The sequence below is a fragment of the Ursus americanus genome, chromosome 20 (assembly GCF_024610735.1).
Source record: "Ursus americanus isolate L20-20 chromosome 20, mUrsAme1.1.p, whole genome shotgun sequence".
NCBI classification, from domain to species: domain Eukaryota; kingdom Metazoa; phylum Chordata; class Mammalia; order Carnivora; family Ursidae; genus Ursus; species Ursus americanus.
The window spans coordinates 7,971,129-7,989,677 of record NC_142146.1 but is presented as its reverse complement, the minus strand read 5'-3'; the positions used below and the strand labels follow the sequence as shown (position 1 = coordinate 7,989,677).

Below are 18,549 nucleotides of genomic sequence, written 5' to 3'. Positions count from 1 at the left end.
AGTGACAGGTGATAAGCAGGGCTCTCAGGAACTAAGTGACTTGCCCCATGCTACTGGGTGAGTACATTTTGCCCTGGCCCGGCAGCCTGATCTCACTCTGAGAGACCTGGACTGTGCTCCTTCCCCAGAGAAGCCAGGGGAAGGAAGAAGCCCTGGGGTCCTCTGGGGCTGGGGCAGGTTCATTTTCTATTGCCGCATTAATGCATTAGCACAAACTTAGCAGCTTAAAACAGGGCAAGTTTATCATCTCACAGCTCTGCGGGGCTTGCCTGGTTTCTCTGCTCTGGGTTTCACAAAGCCAGAATCAAGGAGTCAAGGGTCAGGCCCTTCTCTGGAGGCTCTGGGGGAGAATCGTTTCCTGGGCTTACTCAGGTTGTTGGCAGAATTCGGCTCCCCATGGTTGTAGGACTGAGGTCCTGGTTTCCTTGCTGACGCTTGCCAGGAGCCTCTCTCAGCCCCTGAAGCTTCCCTATGTTCCCTGTCAAATTGCACCTCCATCATTAAAACTGGCAACGGCCAATCAAGTCCTTCTCATGCTTCAAATCTCTGACTCCTCGTGCATCTCCCTGACCTTGCTCTCTGCCTCTAGCTGGAGAAAGATTGGGCCCACCTGGATAATCCAGGTGACCCCTGCTGTTTTAGAGCCCCTAACCTTAATTACCCTTGCAAAGTCTCCTTCGTCATGTAGTTTATTGTATTCACGGTTCCAGGAGTTAGAGATGTGGACATCTCTGGGGGGCCATCTGTCTACACAGTGGGCGACCTGGAACTTCAGCCCCAGCCAGGTCTTTGGGGGCCTCCTGAGGAAGCCTGAGAGCAATTAGAGTTTTCAAAGCTCTACTCTGTGTAGACAACTTGAAGACAGGGCTTCTGTCATAGTCACTGGTAAGCTCACCTGAAGGGGAAAGATAAGGGCCCCTTAGGTGAGAAGTTCAGTGCCAGCCTTGCTTCCTTCCCAGCACACAGGCCAAATGGGGCCTTGCAGGATTCTTTCCTTCAGTTCCATACTGTGCCAGCAACTGAGACCAACTAGGAGCTAATAGTGACTCGAATCTCTGCATCTTTCACATCGAACCTCCAAGAACTCAGGAGCAAGGCCTTCCTGGGGTCTCTGTGAGAGCTCCCAAGTGCCTCCCAGGCCCAGGCAGATCAGTCTCCCTGAGGCAGGTCTCTGATCTACCCACACTCAAAAAGTTGTAATGGTCTCCTGTCTCCAACAGAAACAAGTCTGGCTCCACGGACAGTGAACAAGGGCCTCAGACCACATGATTGTAGACCCTGTCTTCATGGCCCTCCCCTTTCCCTCATACTAGACATTCAGCCATATGGAAGACCATTAGTATCCATCAGTCTTTCCTCCTCTGTTAGCCTGTCAAAGCCCTCTAGCCTTGAGTGTCCAAATCCTACTTCTTCCTTGGCTCCAGCCCATTCTCCCTTTCTCCACAGAACACCTTCTCCTCAGCTGGAAGTGGTCTCTGGAGTGAAACACTCACACACACTAATCTGAATCTCACTTTCTTCTCTGTACACGTTTTTCCTGTAAGCCCACTGATGGCAGTAATGTTTTCTCTTTTTATCAAGTTCTTACATGGAATAGACGCTCAATTGACTGAATTGCTTTGGGATTTATTATAGTCCTTTTAAATACTCTTCTGGTTAAGGGATAAAACAAGTTGCCCATGTACCAACATGGGCTCGGTGCCTTTTAGTTGAAGAGAATACAGTATTTAAATCCTAATGTTATCTCGCAACATGACTTGAAGAGCTCTAATGAGGTTATTCCTCTCTACGGAAGAGGTTAGATGCTCTCTTGTGGAACTGTCATAAATACACACATGGGCTGAAATTCAGCTCTGCTTGCTGGAGTGCGCCTTGCTGTCAGAATCTTTCTCCCCCTCAAACTGAGTCAACATCTGGAAGACACATGGAGGATGATCATTAAATTAGCCCCACCACCACCACCTAATCAGGAAAAGGAGAAAAAGCAAGGATCACTCTCCCAGCATATTTCCCAGACTCCTGGACAATCTTTCTAATCTAAGAACAATATTTTTCTTTCATTTTAATTTCAATCAAAGAATCACATGTTTAAAAAAAATAATGACCCCCTGCCACACACCTCCCTATACTGAGTCCTGCTCTCCAGAGGCAACCACTATTGCCCATGTCCACATGTTTCTTTTGAGAATTAATCAGATTTAGACATTATTTTACTGAATTCCTGCCACAATGGACAAGAATTTCTCTCTCCTCCACCTTCCTAATTTTGACAGGCAAATCACTAGTCTTAGCTCCTCTCCTGCAGTGGTTCTCAAACATCAGCTGGTACTTGTGTTTTGAAAGCGTTCATGTTTGAAATCAAAAGAAGGACCTAAAAAGTTGGTTTTGCCAATAGGCTGTGTGTGTATGTGTAGAAGGCACTGGGAGCCCTGTCCACATCCGTGTACGACTCTGCCTATCCCCCAGTTCATGTGAGTGTAGGCAGCTAATGGCTCACATCTGCATCCTTCCCCCAGAGAACTGTCCGAAGCTGAAGGGATCTCCTTCAAGGAGACCTACACTCCCCTCCTACGTGGGACAGCCAGCTAATGGTTGACTAACACGGGACACAAAAGGCCAGCCCCCTTGCCTCAAGAAGACAACTTTTTGGTGTAATTTATGCTCCTGAGTTCCCCAGCTCAGCTAAGGGTAGCCTAGCTGAGGCCACATCCTTGCTCAGTCCCTTCCACTTTCCTCACTTTCTTAAGTTTCTCCCATGTGCTCTCAAATCCCTGCCTCAGGCTCTGCTTCTAGGGAACCGGACCCAAGACCATATGGGAGATACTTTGGTAGAGAACTGGGTTGCCTTGGTAAAAATATCACCACTTAATTGAACATCTGGATGCACATGTCAAACCTCAAACACTTCTCTGTGATTTTGTTCACAATTCTAATCTGCAAGGCATGGCTCACTTGACATGCTAGTTTTCCCCTAAGCTCAGCGCAGTCGGCAGGAGGGTGGGGCCGGCGAGTGGTTCCACAGCTTTGCTCCCATTCTGCACAGAAGTCTAGTTTAGCCAAAAGGCAGTTTTGCCCGACCATCCCCCCACGAGGGTCCTGGATCTGTGGTGATCTTGGGTGTTGAGGAAAGACTGAAAACAGTCTTGGGACCACAGATTCTTTGCATATTTCCGGGATAGCAGTGAGCGCTGCTCGTCTCACGGACAGCTCAGGGCAGACGGCAGCACTGCGGCAGAGTCAGCTCACAGGCTCACTCCTGCTTGGAGGACCTGTACCTGACATGGCTCTGAAGCGCACCAGACAGGATGGGTGGCCCATCAGCACTTGCCCTGTTCTGGGCTCCAGGGATGCTTGGGTTGGAAATTTCTAACTCAAGCACCAATTCTATAAGATGACGTTCTCGCCTCTTCACTCCACTCACACCTTCACCAAGAAAACATTTAGTGAGCACCTACTATGTGATCTGATCTGAAAATGGTCTAGGAACAGGGGTCAAGTGGAGGGGCCAAGTAACCAGTTCATGACCTCAAAGGGATTATAAGTTTAGTGTGTTTAGATCATGTAGTTCTTACACGCAAGCCCCCAAATCATATATTGGCTCATTCTGCAGATCAGAGAAGGGAGGCGCAGAGAGGGGCTATGCCCAGGAAGACAGGGCCACAACTTCTGCCATAGGCTCCTGCCACCCTGGGTCCCAGCCGAGAGCTTCAAGGTTCTGACCTGATTCTTTTGGGCGATCTTCTGTCCCTTTCTCCAGCGGAGCACCGGTGTCAGAGCTGGCAGCTCTCTCTCCTCCTGTCCGGTCACGTGCTCGCCCAGGCTGTAGGCGGCTTCAAACACGATGGGACTGATGACGTCCTGCACTCTCCGCTGAAACAATAAACAAGCACGCGCATTAGCTGCTAATACTGGCCGACATGTGCAGAGCACTTCACAGTTTACAAAGACCTTCCACACGGATTGCTTCATATGACCCTCACAGCCAGCCTTGTGAGGTAAGATTTTATTGCTCTCATATTTTAGATGAGGTAACTGAGGTGGAGAGCAGCGAACGTCTTGTCCAAGGTCACCTTGCTAATGAGCGGGGGCTTCCCCACTCTACCCAGCGCGGCGCTAAGTCATCTTCTTTTTAGCATATGGAACACATTACATTACTCGTCTTCCAAATATTCCTACAAGCCAGCTGATGGGCGGGGGAGCATCTGCACTCACACTGTAGGCTAACCCTTTGCATTCATGGTATCTGGATGACCAAAGGTCTTTTGTATGGAGGTAACTATGGCTCTTGTGCTGGGGCAGGAGAGCCAGTGACACTGAGGAGCCTATTATCTTCCCAGGGTTAGGTATCTGCGGAGCCAGGATGGAAAGTCTTATCTCTGGCCTTATGTTCTTTCCTTAGAAACCCAAAGGCTTTAAGACCCAAAGGAATGAATGACAGGTTGATAGTCACAACAGGAAAGGAGAGGGAAGGGGCGCCTGGGTGGCTCAGTCATTAAGCGTCTGCCTTCCGCTCAGGGCGTGATCCCAGCGTTCCGGGCCCCGCATCAGGCTCCTCTGCTGGAAGCCTGCTTCTTCCTCTCCCGCTCCCCCTGCTTGTGTTCCCTCTCTTGCTGGCTGTCTCTACCTCTGTCAAATAAATAAATAAAATCTGAAAAAAAAAAAAAAAGGAAAGGAGAAGGAAGGAAGGGAAAAAAGCAGACAGACATTGAACACCTATGAGATTCCAGGCACCGTGCCCCGTGTTCTAGACTGATGAGCAACATACCCGAGCCCTGTGAACTCGGACTTTTTATCCTCTACCATACAGAAAAGGAAAAGGGAGTTATAAGGATACGTTCCCCAGGGCACAAGGCTGATAAGGATTTGAGTCATATCTGTTCAACACCTTTTGGCACAAGATGTCACCATCTCTAGGGGACTCAGGGTCCCCCAGTCTCAGTCTCCTCTCACAGGCAGGGGCAAAGAGTAGGCAGTCCCACATTAGGGCCAGTACACCCTATGGGAGGTGGGCTTCCAAGTGGAGGGGGGCAAATCTGAGACGTGGCATGCATAAGCCAAGTCCCCGCTGCTCTGCACCTGTCATGGGCAGGGAGCCAGCAGAGAAGCACGGCGGCCCTGTCAGGGCCTGAGAGAAGCTAGGCAGGTGGGCAGAAGCCAACCACAGGGCCATGAGCAGAGGTGAGGATGCCACACCGCTCTCTGTGTGAAGTTTGGTGGAATTTCAAACACATTAGGGCTGTGTTCAAAATAGTAGAAAGTTGTAAAGTTCTCAAGCAGTGCACAGTGAGCAACCTGCCCCCATCCCGCCCCAACACCCAGCGCCCCTCTCCAGAGGCAGGCACGCCTGTCAGGTTTTGGATATTGGTGCAGTCTAAGCAGATGCGGGCAAATCACAGTTGGTGGCATGCTGCGGTTCGTTTTCCTCGCTTAGCATGTATGCTGGAGCTGGTTGAGTCAGTCATAGAACTCCCGCACATGACGACGTGTTGTTGTGGATGCCCTTACCGACCAACGTGTGCACTCGAATCTGCTTTAACAAGCGAATGGGTGTCAGTCAGCCCATCCACAAAGCAGCAGCATTCTCCCAGATGGGGTCTAGGAACCTCAGTTCCCTGGGAGGGGAATAAATAAAAAGGGTCTATGATCAAACAAGTTGGGGAGGGTGGTGGAGGGGAGAGCAGGTGAAACAAAGTTAAAGAGGGTTTTTATTCTGTTTTGTTTCTTTCTGTTTTTATTGCAATTGCCTCTGAAAAAGGGTAGGGTTGTCTGTGGAGCAGACACTCAGAGGCAATGGAGGGCAGCACAGGAATCTCCCACAGCAGCCCAGGAAAGGAGGTGGCACCAGAGCCAGGGCACTGAGGGGCGGGGAGCCAGATGTGGCCACACCTGCAGCGCGTGGGGACAGAGGACTCTGGGGGTGGGGCCCTGAGTGGCCAGGAGATGATATATCTTTGTATTCAGGAAAGAATTCAGCTGGGACTAGATTCAATCATTCAGCATAACTAAAATATAGGACCTCTCCAGGCGAGTTATGGGGAAGCCTTTTGCATAAACTGCTTCCAGAAAATTCTCTTGACCTTCAGATTTTAGGGACAGATATATTACCTATGTCCGTTCTGGGAGCAAAACACACTCCTGAGAAACAGATCTCCTCTGCCTTGCTGACTTTGCTAAGCAGAATTTAAAGACTGTTGGGGATGTGGAAAATAACAGTGCAATCTTCATGGCTTTACAAATAAACGCTTCAGTGTTTGCTTTTTTTAAAGGTTGACTATCCTAAGGCTTTGCATTTAAATCCTTCACAGTGAAGTCAGTCAGTTATCATGTTTTCATTCTTGGGGGAAAGTGGGGAAGACAGAAGTAACTCATCATTTCCTGGCTACCGAATGCATGTATTCCAGAGACGGGGCTGAGACGTTACTTTCCCGAATCTGCATATCTACTGACCTGATAGATTATTGCTCGCATCTTGCAGACGAGGCAACAGACGCCTAAGAGCTCAAACAGATTGCACTCCACCGCAAAGCTCGTAGTAAGTGGTAGAACCAGAAGCAAAACTGCTTTCCCTAAAGTCCAAAAATTACTATTTAAAGGTTATCCCAACTGCTTTAGGTTCCGACATCACCCTCTCAAAAATCACCTGTTAACTTAAGAGGGTATGGGTGGGGGTGCTGTTTCTCACACAAGTCTGTGAGCACTGTTCTTAGACACGTGGCCGTTCGAGCCAGGCTCACCGCGGAGAGAAACCATACTGGTGCGGCGTGCTGGGGGTGAGGAATGAGGTCTGTCATCTAGGTGTGCAGATGATGTGCTCTGGCACTGATTGCAAGAACCTGTTTTAACTAAGCAGCTGGGAGAAGCGGGTCTTATTCTACGTCCAGGTAGCTCTGGGCAGAAGGGAAGGAAACCACACCGAGCCGCGGGCGCGCAGAGGAGGCTGCAGCATCCTGAAAGGCGCCAACGCCCCCAGGAGGACATCCCCCCTCCCACGCTGTGTTTGCTTTATCTGCGCTGCGAAGGAAAAGCAACAGCAACATTTAGTGGTTTCCTTTTCATTTCTGAAAGCTTCCCTCAGATCAGCACTGCAATTAGTGGAGGAACTCCTGAGGACAGAGGAGGATTAGCGTTCTGGCACAGACCGTAATCACGGAGATGTTACTGCTTAAAAAAAAAAAATCACCACTACGAACTGAAGCTTCTAACACTGAACACTTATTTGACAGACCAAAAGGCAAGAATCTACCTTTTCGCACTAAAAATCTACAGGAGTTTCCGGGTTCTGAAAGCTGAAGGAGCCCCTGTGGAGAACACCCCCTGGGTCAGTGGCAGAATTTGCGGTGGCTGAGGTTTAACAGGAAACTTACCATATGCTCAACCTGAAACTTACTGGGTGCTTACTTTACACCAGGCAATGTGCTGGGCCTAAGGGAGACAGAGATGAGAGACTCTCGGGGAGATGGGTGATCAATGACCATCTAGTGCAACACGCACAGAAGAGGCTTTGGGGACATAAATGGGGGACATCTGATTCGGACAGAGGGTTAAAAGGCTTCCCAAAGGAGGTGCCCCAGGCTTAGCTGTACGACTGACGGACATCGGCCAGAGAGCAAGCAAGAAGCACGGCAGGTCCAGCAGGGTGGAGAGGATATGGGATGCCCAATGGATTGCATGTGATTCCCAAAGATAGGGAGGTGGTCTTATAGGGAGGAATAGGGACGGAAGAGTCTGCAGCAGAGAACCGATCTCATGGGGACTCACAGGTTGTGCTGACTTCATCCTCTGAGGTGGGAAGAATTGTGAGGAGGGTAAGGTGATGCTAGAGGCTGTGTCTGAGAAAAATCCTTCTGGTTTCTTGCACTGGTAAGGGTGAGATGGCAAGGAGGGAGGCCAGTGAGGAAGCTGAGTTCTAGAAAGATCCCTCTAACTGTAGAATGGAAGTAGATTGATGGGGGGCAGGCCTGGGGACAGGCAGGATAGGAGGAGGCTGCCATAGGGCTTCAGAGGAAAGATTGTGAAGGCCTCTGCCAGGACACAGCAGTGGTGATGGAGCAAAGGGGAGGGATGGGAGGGTGACTTAGAAGGAAGAGGTGGTAGGACTTGGGAACAGGATATGATTCCCTAGTGTTCAGCTTGCGTGAGTGCGTGGACACATGTCACTCAACATCATGGTACCAGGAAAAGGACAGGTGTGCAACGAGCTTAGGCGTAGACATACTGAGCTTTGTTACAACATAGAAATCCCCTTCCTGGCTCCAGACTACCTCTGCAAGGAATCTCCCCGAATATACTGATACGGGCCTAAACCTCAGTGCTTCCTTTTGTCTTCCACAAAACTGTCCCCCTGCTCCAGTGTCCAGGGTCAGCCTTCCCTAGTTCCGGCTCCTACAAATCCACCATATGTCCTTTGCCTAGACCATGAGCTCATCCAACCATCTTCCCAAAGATGGGCTTTGCCCTCCTTTGGACTACAACCTCCTCCTTCCTCAGCTCACCTCACATGCAAAGACATTCTCTTGGGGCCCCTCGGGAGGGCTGTGGGGTCTTGCAGAGTCTGCTGGCAAGAGGCAGTGAGAACCTCAGAGCAACATGCCTTCCTACGGACTCCCAATCCCTTATGGAGAGTCCTTCAGGCTTTTCCTTCTAACTGATCACCTTTCTCTGAAAATGAAACAGAAGTAACTCAGATGGAAACTCTTGCAGGGGAGGCCCACGACATGCAGGTGCCACCCACCACCAAGGCTGCTCTGCTCCATTATCCTGGGGTGTCCAGGCAGTTGTCAGAGGCCTCAAAGTCTTTGTCTCCTTGGTTTGTGGAATCAGAATTCTCACTGGTGAGTATAATTAGTATCAAATCACAATAACCCACCTACCTGCCCGGAAAAGGGCATGCATTACTATGTGGGGGAAACCTCCCCCCTAGGGTAATTTGATTCCGACCTTCGCTCTAAGACCTGAAGTAAGCAGGCCCTGAGCTCTGTGCACCCCGGACCTCGAGAATTAGAAACCTACCTCTCAGCTGCTTTTCCCCAAGAAACAAAGCGTTTTCATCTTTCTTAGCTAACTAGCAGCTGTAGGGGTCAACTAAATGAAAACAGGAAGGGCTGGCCTTACTTTAAATGTGCAAATAACACAGAAGGTCAGCAAATAAGCCGCTAGCATTAAGCCAGATAATTGGTTTCGGAAAAACCTTCTAAGTGTTTTTTAAAGAGGCCTTGGTATTTTTTTCTTTTTCCAAACATGTGATTTTTTTTTTTTTGGTCCCTTCCCTGGATCCTTTCTGCCTCTTTCTCCCTACACAGGGCTCTACTTCTGCTCATGATGGCCACGCCCTGGAATGAGAAACCCCCGAAAGTGGAACCGAAAGTGGAATGCTTTTTCCTTTCTTTCTCTGATCATAGGATTACAATGGCAGTTAAATGGTTCAGGCAGTTTAAAATTCTCAGAAGCTTGAAGACTCTTTTAAAAGCAAAGGTGAGGATTTTACATTTCTAGTAATAATAGAGTAACACTGTAGAGCTACCCTCAACACAGATGACAACTAGCAGGGCTGGACCCCCCCCCCCACAGGTGCGTGTGAGAGCACACATGCACTCACGCACACACACGTGTGCATGCACAGGCATGCACCTGTTGAAAGGTATTCAAGAACTACAAAGAGAGGCAGGACTTCAGAGTCTAGGGTCCCAACCCTAAGGAGAGGACAATGAGGGGACCCCAACATGTGGAGGCACGAACCCCTTAAGCTGTGTGTGAATTTGGAAGCGGTGTGAAACGGGCAGCAAAGAAACAAAACATGAAGGGGTGATTCAGAGGCCCAGTGTCTGAGCCAAGTTCCTGCCAGTCTTATGAGTCTGTGAAGATGAAACTTAAAGCTAAGGGCTACTAAGGTGGCCTGGACTTGAAGGCCAAGATCCCAAAGAGAAGAGAAGCATCCAGAGGCTGATATCTGACACCATCTTTCCTCCCAGGCCCTGGGGCTGAGAGATGCAGAAACCCAGCAGAAGGCGGTGGTCAAGACAAGAAAAGGTCTACTGAAGGCATGCTGGACACAGCGGACGACCGGTGATCCAGAAGGAAAATATCCGGATTGAAGCACAGAGACGAAAAAGGATGGAATACTCAGAAATGTCAGAGGCCACAGTGAGAGGGATAATAGATTTATAATGATACAATAATCTTGATAAATATACAAAAACCTAGCACTACGACTAGCACACTGTAGGTGAGCAATAAATGGTACCTCTTATTTTTATCATAATTTTTTAAATGGCAACTTTGAAAATCTATAAAAAAAAACCCACCACTGTCCTATTACAAAATGAATTCAGAATGAATTCTTATTATGAACTCTACTTGTAGCAAGAACAGATTTCTCATTTTATGAGAGAAAAAACTGAGGCCAAGTGTGATTTCATTTAGAGTTCTATAAATTTAAAAAATAAACAAAAATTTAAATTAAAGCTGAGGGGAAAAAGTCCTGGAAATAATTTTAAGCAAAATTTTGCGAAAAGCACAACTCACTATGAGAGTCCTACGAGATGAGATTTACCCTGGAAAGAGACAAAGCTTTATCTTTGGAGGAGTTCAGTTATAAACACTGACTAGACAGAGCTCTGAAAAACAGCTGAATTCAAAGAACTCCAGTAATGCTGTCATGAGAGGCGGAAATAAGTGGTGAGCAATGCAGTATATCTTGTTTCTGAAAGTTTCTCGAGGAGATTAGAGATTTTAATTATGACAACAGATTATACATAATATCTTATGGAGATAGATATCATTATTAGTCTGGTATGTATTATTCTCTGGCAAGCATCCATGCTCAGAAAGCTATCAATGACTCTTCAATTGACATATCTGCATATATTATGTATGAAAATCACATAACCCACTGAAGCTTTTTTCTTGTTAAAGATAAAACAACGTCTAGCTGGATATCTGGAAAATGGTTTGCTCTTGTGTTTGAGAGTTTCTGTGTGTGGGTGTGTGTGTGGGGGGGTGTTGTTTATGTAGCTGATTTGTATGTTTATATGTTTTGTGATTTTGTTTTGTTTCTTTTTCTCTGCATCCATTCCAAAATATGCCAGTGGGGGATCAGAACTTTTGACCATTTAGAAACAATCTTCTAAGACCATGTCACATCCTTGTATAATGTTCTTTGCAAACAGACATGTTAATTACATTCACAGATAATTACGCACATCATTTGTCAACTAAACACCACCAGACAAAATTGGCCCAGCGTGAAGATTATCCAGTCTATGTGTCCCGTAGGGAAAACCAAATTTTGGCTTCTAATCTACTGCCCCGCCCTTCTTCTCTTAATTCTATCTTCCCTTCTCCTATCCCCAAACCCCCACAGTGGCTTCTAAAAATATTTGCAGGTCAATAGGAAACTAACACAGAAGAAAATGCTAAAAACGTAACCCATAAAAGCAAAATGAGCAAAGTTGACCCAGGCAGGTTTTCCTGCTCCCACCACCCTTCTCCCATATCATCTCAGCCATCAGTCCTATATCCGGTTGGCATGTCAGCCTCAGTCCTCACATCAGGACAGACGCTCTAGGATGGCCAGAGTTAAAAGCAGCCTTTGTGCTGCCACTCAGTGGTAATCAAGTGCCGACTGGGTCATGAGGACACTGGGGTTCGGTGGGGGAGGGTGGTGTGGCTGGAGGGCTGGCATCCTCAAAGGAAAGTTTCACAGAAGGAGCAGACTTGAGCTGGGCCTTGAAGGGTAGAATCCTGTTTTGTAGGGAGAAGGCCATTCCAGACGTGGGAACAGCATGAGCAGGGGCACAGGTGGTGTCAGCCATGGGACCTGAGGAGATGCACTTGGCTCAGTTGTATCCCTGTCCTCACGAGGTTACTTATCTCAGCTCAAGATACAGAGAGAGGAGATCAACATCCCAGGGTTTTCAACTGCCTGCTGAGCCAAGTGGGTCCCCGCCCCTCATCCCCATGTCTCCTTCACCTAACAGGCAGAGACTACTGACATAAGATGGTCCTGGGTCCGGGGGAGTCCCAGCTCCATCTCTTATTGTGTGATGTTGGTTACTTCGTCTCTCTGAACCTGTTTTCACAGATGTAAGATGGGCTAGTTGACACAATCTTCTCTTTGTGACTGGAAGACTGGAGACCAAACATGTCGAGCACCATGGAGAGCTCCTCAGTAAAAGCCAGTGGCACCTGCCTTATCATCATCACCATCATCACTATCACCCTCGGCACCGCCTGAGAAGGGGCTGTGGAGCAAGATCACAGGGTGAGGGGCAGGAAGGGGTTGCAGACGGCGGAGGGAAAGTAGGCTAGAACCAGGTTACAGGACCTTGAAAAAAGGCGAAGGCCTTTCAAATTCCATGGGCAATGGGGACTGTCATGAATTTTGTAAGCCAGTCTTGGGATACGAACCACAGAGGTGATCTAACAGATTGACGGGGGATGCAAAGGGAGGAGGACAGGACATTTACAAGGCTGGTGCACCCATCTCCCTGCTGCATGTCAGCTGTCTTAGGCTCACAGCTACCTCTTACAGAGAAACGTCCTTGGTTAAAAGGGAGCCACATTATGAAACAGGTTTTATGCTCCCACTCCTCCTCACTGGCAATGACTGACTGCCATTCCTTGTTAAAAGGCAGGACAACTTTGTGGTGTACTTCACGCCCCAGAGCTCCCCCGCAGGATGAGGCCGAGGCCGGTCTTCAGCTGGGACCCTGCCCCCAGCCTCCTACTCTACTTGTTGCCCTTTCCTGAGAGCACCCCCCAATAAATCCTATGCAAGTAAATCCATAGCTCAAGCTCTGCATCCAGTAACCTGACCTCACATAGTAACTCAGGGTTATAAAAAGTTGTGGCGGCAGCCATACTTCTATACATACACACACAATACATAAACTATGGACTTGGACATAGGGAGAGACAATCCCTGCTTGCTCAACATCCATCTTCAATCCTGTGGCACACCCAAGGGGAATCCCTATGCCCCCTCCATGAAAGAGATGAAAACACTGAGGGCCAAGAAGTGAAGAGACTCATCGAGATCACAGGGCCAGCACCCCTTCCTCTGCACCCCTAGATTCTGTGAAGGAGTGTGAATGCAGCAGAGTCAGAGAAGAGAGGGGGTTTATGTCCAGGGAAGTCTTTGAACCATGGTCAGGAGGAATGCCTCCTACAGCTCTGTGGATCCTGTGGCTCCCAGCCTCTTACCAGGAGGGAAATGTGGCAGACGAGGCAGCACTCTGAGGGCTGTGAATGGTCTTGAAAGTGACCCAGTCAGGCCCCGCGAGCTCCCAGGGGATGCTGGTCTATAGGTGGCAAATTCCTCCTTGTTCGCACTCTGGCCTGTGCGACCAGCGCTGGGTCATGATGTCATAACTAACCCTCGTGCCTGCCTCTACTGCCAAGCTGTGAGATCAAAGTTGTGCAAGGGGCAGAAATCAGACTCCCAAGGCAGCTCATCCCACATCAGCTTTGATCTCTGTTTCTTTTAATGATTATAGTGATGTTGTAAAATACTATAAAAGGGGTGGGTGTTTAGTTGGGTCAGGTAGTGCTAAAAAAAAATCACTGTTTTAAAGTATCATGTCAAAAAGGGTTCTGCATCTTCACACAGTAACACATGTCCACCATTAAATCTGGACTACTGAGGCGAGCAGTTTCCATTCCACCCACTACAGATGTCAGGGGAGTCTCATACACAGCGGGATGCCATTATTGCCTGCCCCCGATGCCCTTTACCAGCTAGCATACCCCCACCCCACGCTGCTCCCGGCATTGGCTCCCAACAGCTCACACCCACAAACTTCTTCAGAGATGGCCTCTGGCTGAGGGGAGCCATCTCCTCCAGAGACGCCCCTTCAGAGGAGGCTCTGTGACAGGCAGAATTCTAAGGTGACCCCCGCTCTTGGATAACCCCCTCCCCTTGAGTGTGAGAAGGACTATAACCGTGACACACGTCACCCCTACGATTATGTTGCATTATATGGCAATGGTGAAGGGATTTTGCAGATGTCAGTAAGATCCCAAATCCACTGAATTTGAGTTCATCAACAGGGAGATTACCTGGGTGGGCCTACGCAGGTGAATCCTTTATAGGTGGGCTTCGGTTTTCTCTGAACTAAGAGACTGGACTCAGGAGAGACACTCTTTCTGCTGACCTTGAGGAAGCAAGCCACCGTGGCCTCTAAGCCGCAAAGAAATGAAGTCTACCACCAACCACGTGGGCCTGGAAAAAGACACCAAGCCTCAGACAAGACCTGGATGACAACCTGGACTGTAGCTCTGAGGCCCTGGGCCAGGGGACCCAGGTCAGCGGGGCCCAGGCTCCTGACCCACAGAAACTGCGAGATGATAAATGGGTGTTGTTTTAAGCTGCTCAATCTGTAAGTTTTTCTGTATCACAGAAATGTGATAAAATGTGCCCCACTCCCCTGGCGGGCTGATGCAGAGGTCAAACAGCCCATCCTGCCGGTCTCTGGATGGATGAGCTCCATGGTGCGATTCAGACTCTGAGGCTGCCTCGTGGGACCAGGCTGAGGCTCAACTTCTCCAGAGACCACGTCCTTAACCCAACATTTCCCTGCCCCCATCTGTCTCCCTCATTTCTGAGAGTCCTCCCCCTGCCATCAATCTCAGGCAGAAGTCCCCACTCCGGATACTGTTCCTGGGCAAGCGGATGTGAGATACCATATAATAAATCCCATCTTGACTTTGTTGGCTGCAATATCCTTAAAGAGATGAGAGAAGCTAGATGAAGCAGGATGGTGACCCCAAGCTCAGGTCCGGCCAAAACACAAGCACATCCAGGACGACCGTGCGTTGAGTGTGGAGTTCCACACAGGCTACCACGCTGACCATTATGCTCCTCTACTTTCAACTCAGAGTTTTACTGTGCCCTCCTACTAGTTATTCTCAAAAGGAACAGAACTAGCATTCTGTGAGTAAGGTCTTGGAGCTCAGGGGTGGATTAAAGATACAGATCAGCCCCAGGCCTCCTCAAGACAAACTTTTTCCTTTCTTTCTTTCTTAGAGCCGCTCACAAATCACCTTTGTCTCCAGTGCACACAGCTCTGAGTTTTATGAAGGGCAGAGTGCCAAGAAAGATTCAAAATTAATAAAAGAACTGGGGCTTGGAGCATCCACAAAATTAGTAATGGGCTCCTCATCCCTGAAGAGTATGATGCATGTCATGCGAACTGTAGACTTGTTTGTTTTTCTACTTGCAACCAAAATTACATCTTAAACCAGAGGTTCTCAACCTAGAAGAGAATTCAGGGGTCTGTGAATTGGATGGAGATAAAAAAATTACATCTTCATTTTTATTAACCTCTCACTGAAATTCAGCATTTCCTTTCATTATAAATGTAGGCAGCAAACCACTGAAGTATTATAAAGACTTATGACTCTGTCAGCAATAGAAATCTGAGATATTTTCACATTACACTGCAGTTGGAGAGGTCCTGAAATATTGTTCAGGCTCATCAATACTTCAAAATTGTAAGTGCTCATTATTTAATGTATTCATAAAAAGTAATAATATTACAAATGTGAGTTTTCTTTTTAACACTGATAGCTGAATTTCAATATAAATCTCCATATTTTAAAAAATTCTATGTATTTTACTGTATGCACTTAAAAACATTGTTTTTAAAAAGATCTTCTCCCAACTGCCAAAGGGGTCCATGTACAAAAATGGTCAAGAACTTTGGTCTTAATGGTAAATGATACAATGAGAGGGACCATCTTGTGGTTTCTGAAATGCTTCCAAATATGCTCCAAAAACTGCAGAAAGAAGCATTATGTTGTTCCAGTATTCATAGGTTATATGAACTCCCTGGTTTCAAAGCAGTTAAAAATATACTGTCCATTACATTTTATGACAGGTTCAAGGCCTAGGCTCAAAATCATACCAGGGCCCCTGGGGTTTTAAGAATTCTGTCCTGAACAGATATTTCGGGCCAGAGGAGAGCAAATCTGCTTCGATGCTGAGAGTTATATGAAAGCATCTGTTTCCCTGTGTGAGCCCATAGGAGGGGAAAGGGAGAGAGAGTGGGCTCTCTGGGCTACATGTAGTGTACACTGCTTTTATAAAAGGAATCCTGACCTTCACAGGGCAGGCCTGCTGCTTCATGAGCCCTGAGAGGGTATCTAGAAAGCTGAGAAGCTTGCCCTAGACCTTGGTGGTGTGTGAAAATCCTGAACCGTGACTAAAATGAAGGAGAGAGCCAACATACCGACCCCAAAAGATTTCCAAGCTACTCAAACCACAGTGGGCCTATCTGCTCAGCTTGGGAGCTAACTGAACCAGCACAATTTCTCTGAATGATTTGCAGCTTAGCAAGTGAAGAAAGTAGCTCTCCTCTAGCCTGTAATAAAACGAGGTCATTAAAATTCCAGGGAATTTCATCAAAACTTGTGCGCTCTTTGGTCTATTCTATTCTCCTTCTTGCCACTCTATTTGCATTGCTTTGGTCAAGAACACCAACAGCTGCCATGTTGCTAGACCGCTGCACAGCCCCTCTCTGTTCTCATCTTTCTTGACCCCCACAGGCACTCCTTATAGTTGAGTCTCTCCTTCCTGGAGCTCATCCCTCCCTGACTCACCCAGGGGATGGCTCACTTCCCCTGCCTCCACTGTTCCTTGTCCTTCTGAGATGATATCTAAAGCAATACATGGCATTTATTGGTGAACATATTCCCCACTTCCCAAACTAGACTACAGCTTTCGGGAAGCAGAGGCCATGTTGCATTCATCTCAGCATGTCCCAGTGCAAGGGACAGAGCAGACACTCAATAAACATCTGCTGAGGTGTAGGAGTACAGAAATGGACGCTCGCCCCAAAAAGAAGGCATTGGCGAATCTGAGATCACCCCTCCTAAGAAAGTCAGCTTCATTCAAAAGACCGATCCAACACCTACAGTTAATGTACAATATAGGAGACATCTTACCAACATTTACCTGAAGCGTTATTGGTTTGCTCTACCATTATTCTTTTCAGTGTTTATATATCTCACATCTCTTTACTGCCTTTCTTTTCAAACTTCCCTCCTTCTTAACCTTGGCTATTCTAAATATCTTTAAGTTCAAAGGAAGCATGTCACAACGATCCACAAAAACCTTATTAAACCACTTAATAAATACCATTTATTATACCTCTTCATTGGCACTCTCGGGTTTCCTGGATACGGTGGGATCCCAACCCAGTAATAAAGAAAACAGACACTGGCGTCTTACTCATGGGGAAGGGCTGGAACACTGACAAAGGGACGCTCCTTTAGTTTTGGTCCCTTCAGCACTGGTGCCTGTCACACGTGAGTTCAACTGACACTGACACCCAGGACTCAGCCACACACTTTTATAGGTTACCCGCTATAACCTCTCCATAGGTTTTTCCTCAAATAGTGAAACTCAGGCTTAGACAAATTAAGTCGGTATATGTATCATTTCAGAGTTTATGGATGCGATCCCAAGAAACTGTTAAAGTTGTCAGGAATCACAGTGGAAGACTCTGAAATACCGTTGCATTCCTGGATATTATTCATCATGTGTTCTCCCCATTTCTTCACCTTCTATTTGGATAATCCTCTTTTCCTTTCCCACCTGGTCCTTAGATGGAAACTTTGTACAAATTTAAGATGACCTATGAGTTTTGCTTTTCCTTTTTAAGAGAAAGAGGAGGAGGGGCAGAGGGAGAGAGAGAACTTCAAGGAGGCTCCATACCAAGCACAGAGCCCAATGTGGGGCTCAATCCACAACCCTGAGATCATGACCTGAGCCAAAAATCAAGAGGTGGACGCCCAACCAACTGAGCCACCCAGGAGCCCCTGACCTATGAGTTTTAATTAAACAGAGAATGAAAAATAAATCTGAACTTCCTGGATAAATATTATAATAAACAGCCTTGCCCCTTCAAAAATTTCAAAGCTATCTGAAATATAAAGAAAATAAAAAATCCCACTTGCAAAAACATCAAAAGCAATACTTAGGAATAAATTTAATCAAGGAGGTGAAAGATTCATAAGACACCAATGAAAGAAATTTAAGATAACACAAATAAATGAAAGATATCTTGTGTTCATGGATCAGAAGAATTAGTATTGTTAAACTGTCCATACCATCCAAAGCAATCTACAGATTCAATGCAATCACTATCAAAATTGCAATAGCATTTTTCATTGAAATAGAACAATCCTAAATCCGTCTGGAATCACAGAAGCCCCCAAATACCCAAAGCAATCCTGAGAAAGAACAAAGCTGGAGGTGTCACACTTTCCTGATTTCGAAGTATACCACAAAGCTATAGTAATCAAAATAGTCTCATACTTGCATGAAAGTAGACACACAGACCAATATAACAAAACTGAGAGCTCAGAAATAAAACCATGAATATATGGTCAATATTTGACAAGGGAAGCAAGAATACTCGATGGGGAAAAATCGTCTTTGATAAATGGTGCTGGGAAAAACAGGATATCCACATGCAAAAGAACGAAACAGATCCCTATCTTAAACTACTCAAAAAAATTAACTCAAAATAGATAAAAGACTTAAATGGA

General features: G+C 47.1%; 1 protein-coding gene across 1 annotated transcript in view; it reads right to left on the bottom strand.

Moving 5' to 3' along the window:
- Positions 1–18,549, bottom strand: part of ITGA9 (integrin subunit alpha 9) — a 326,298-nt gene that overhangs the window by 155,338 nt on the left and 152,411 nt on the right. Inside the window, exon 16 of the mRNA XM_045798248.2 lies at positions 3,721–3,870. Within this exon, the coding sequence (XP_045654204.2) occupies positions 3,721–3,870 (150 nt within the window). The remainder of the gene's footprint in view (positions 1–3,720; positions 3,871–18,549) is intronic.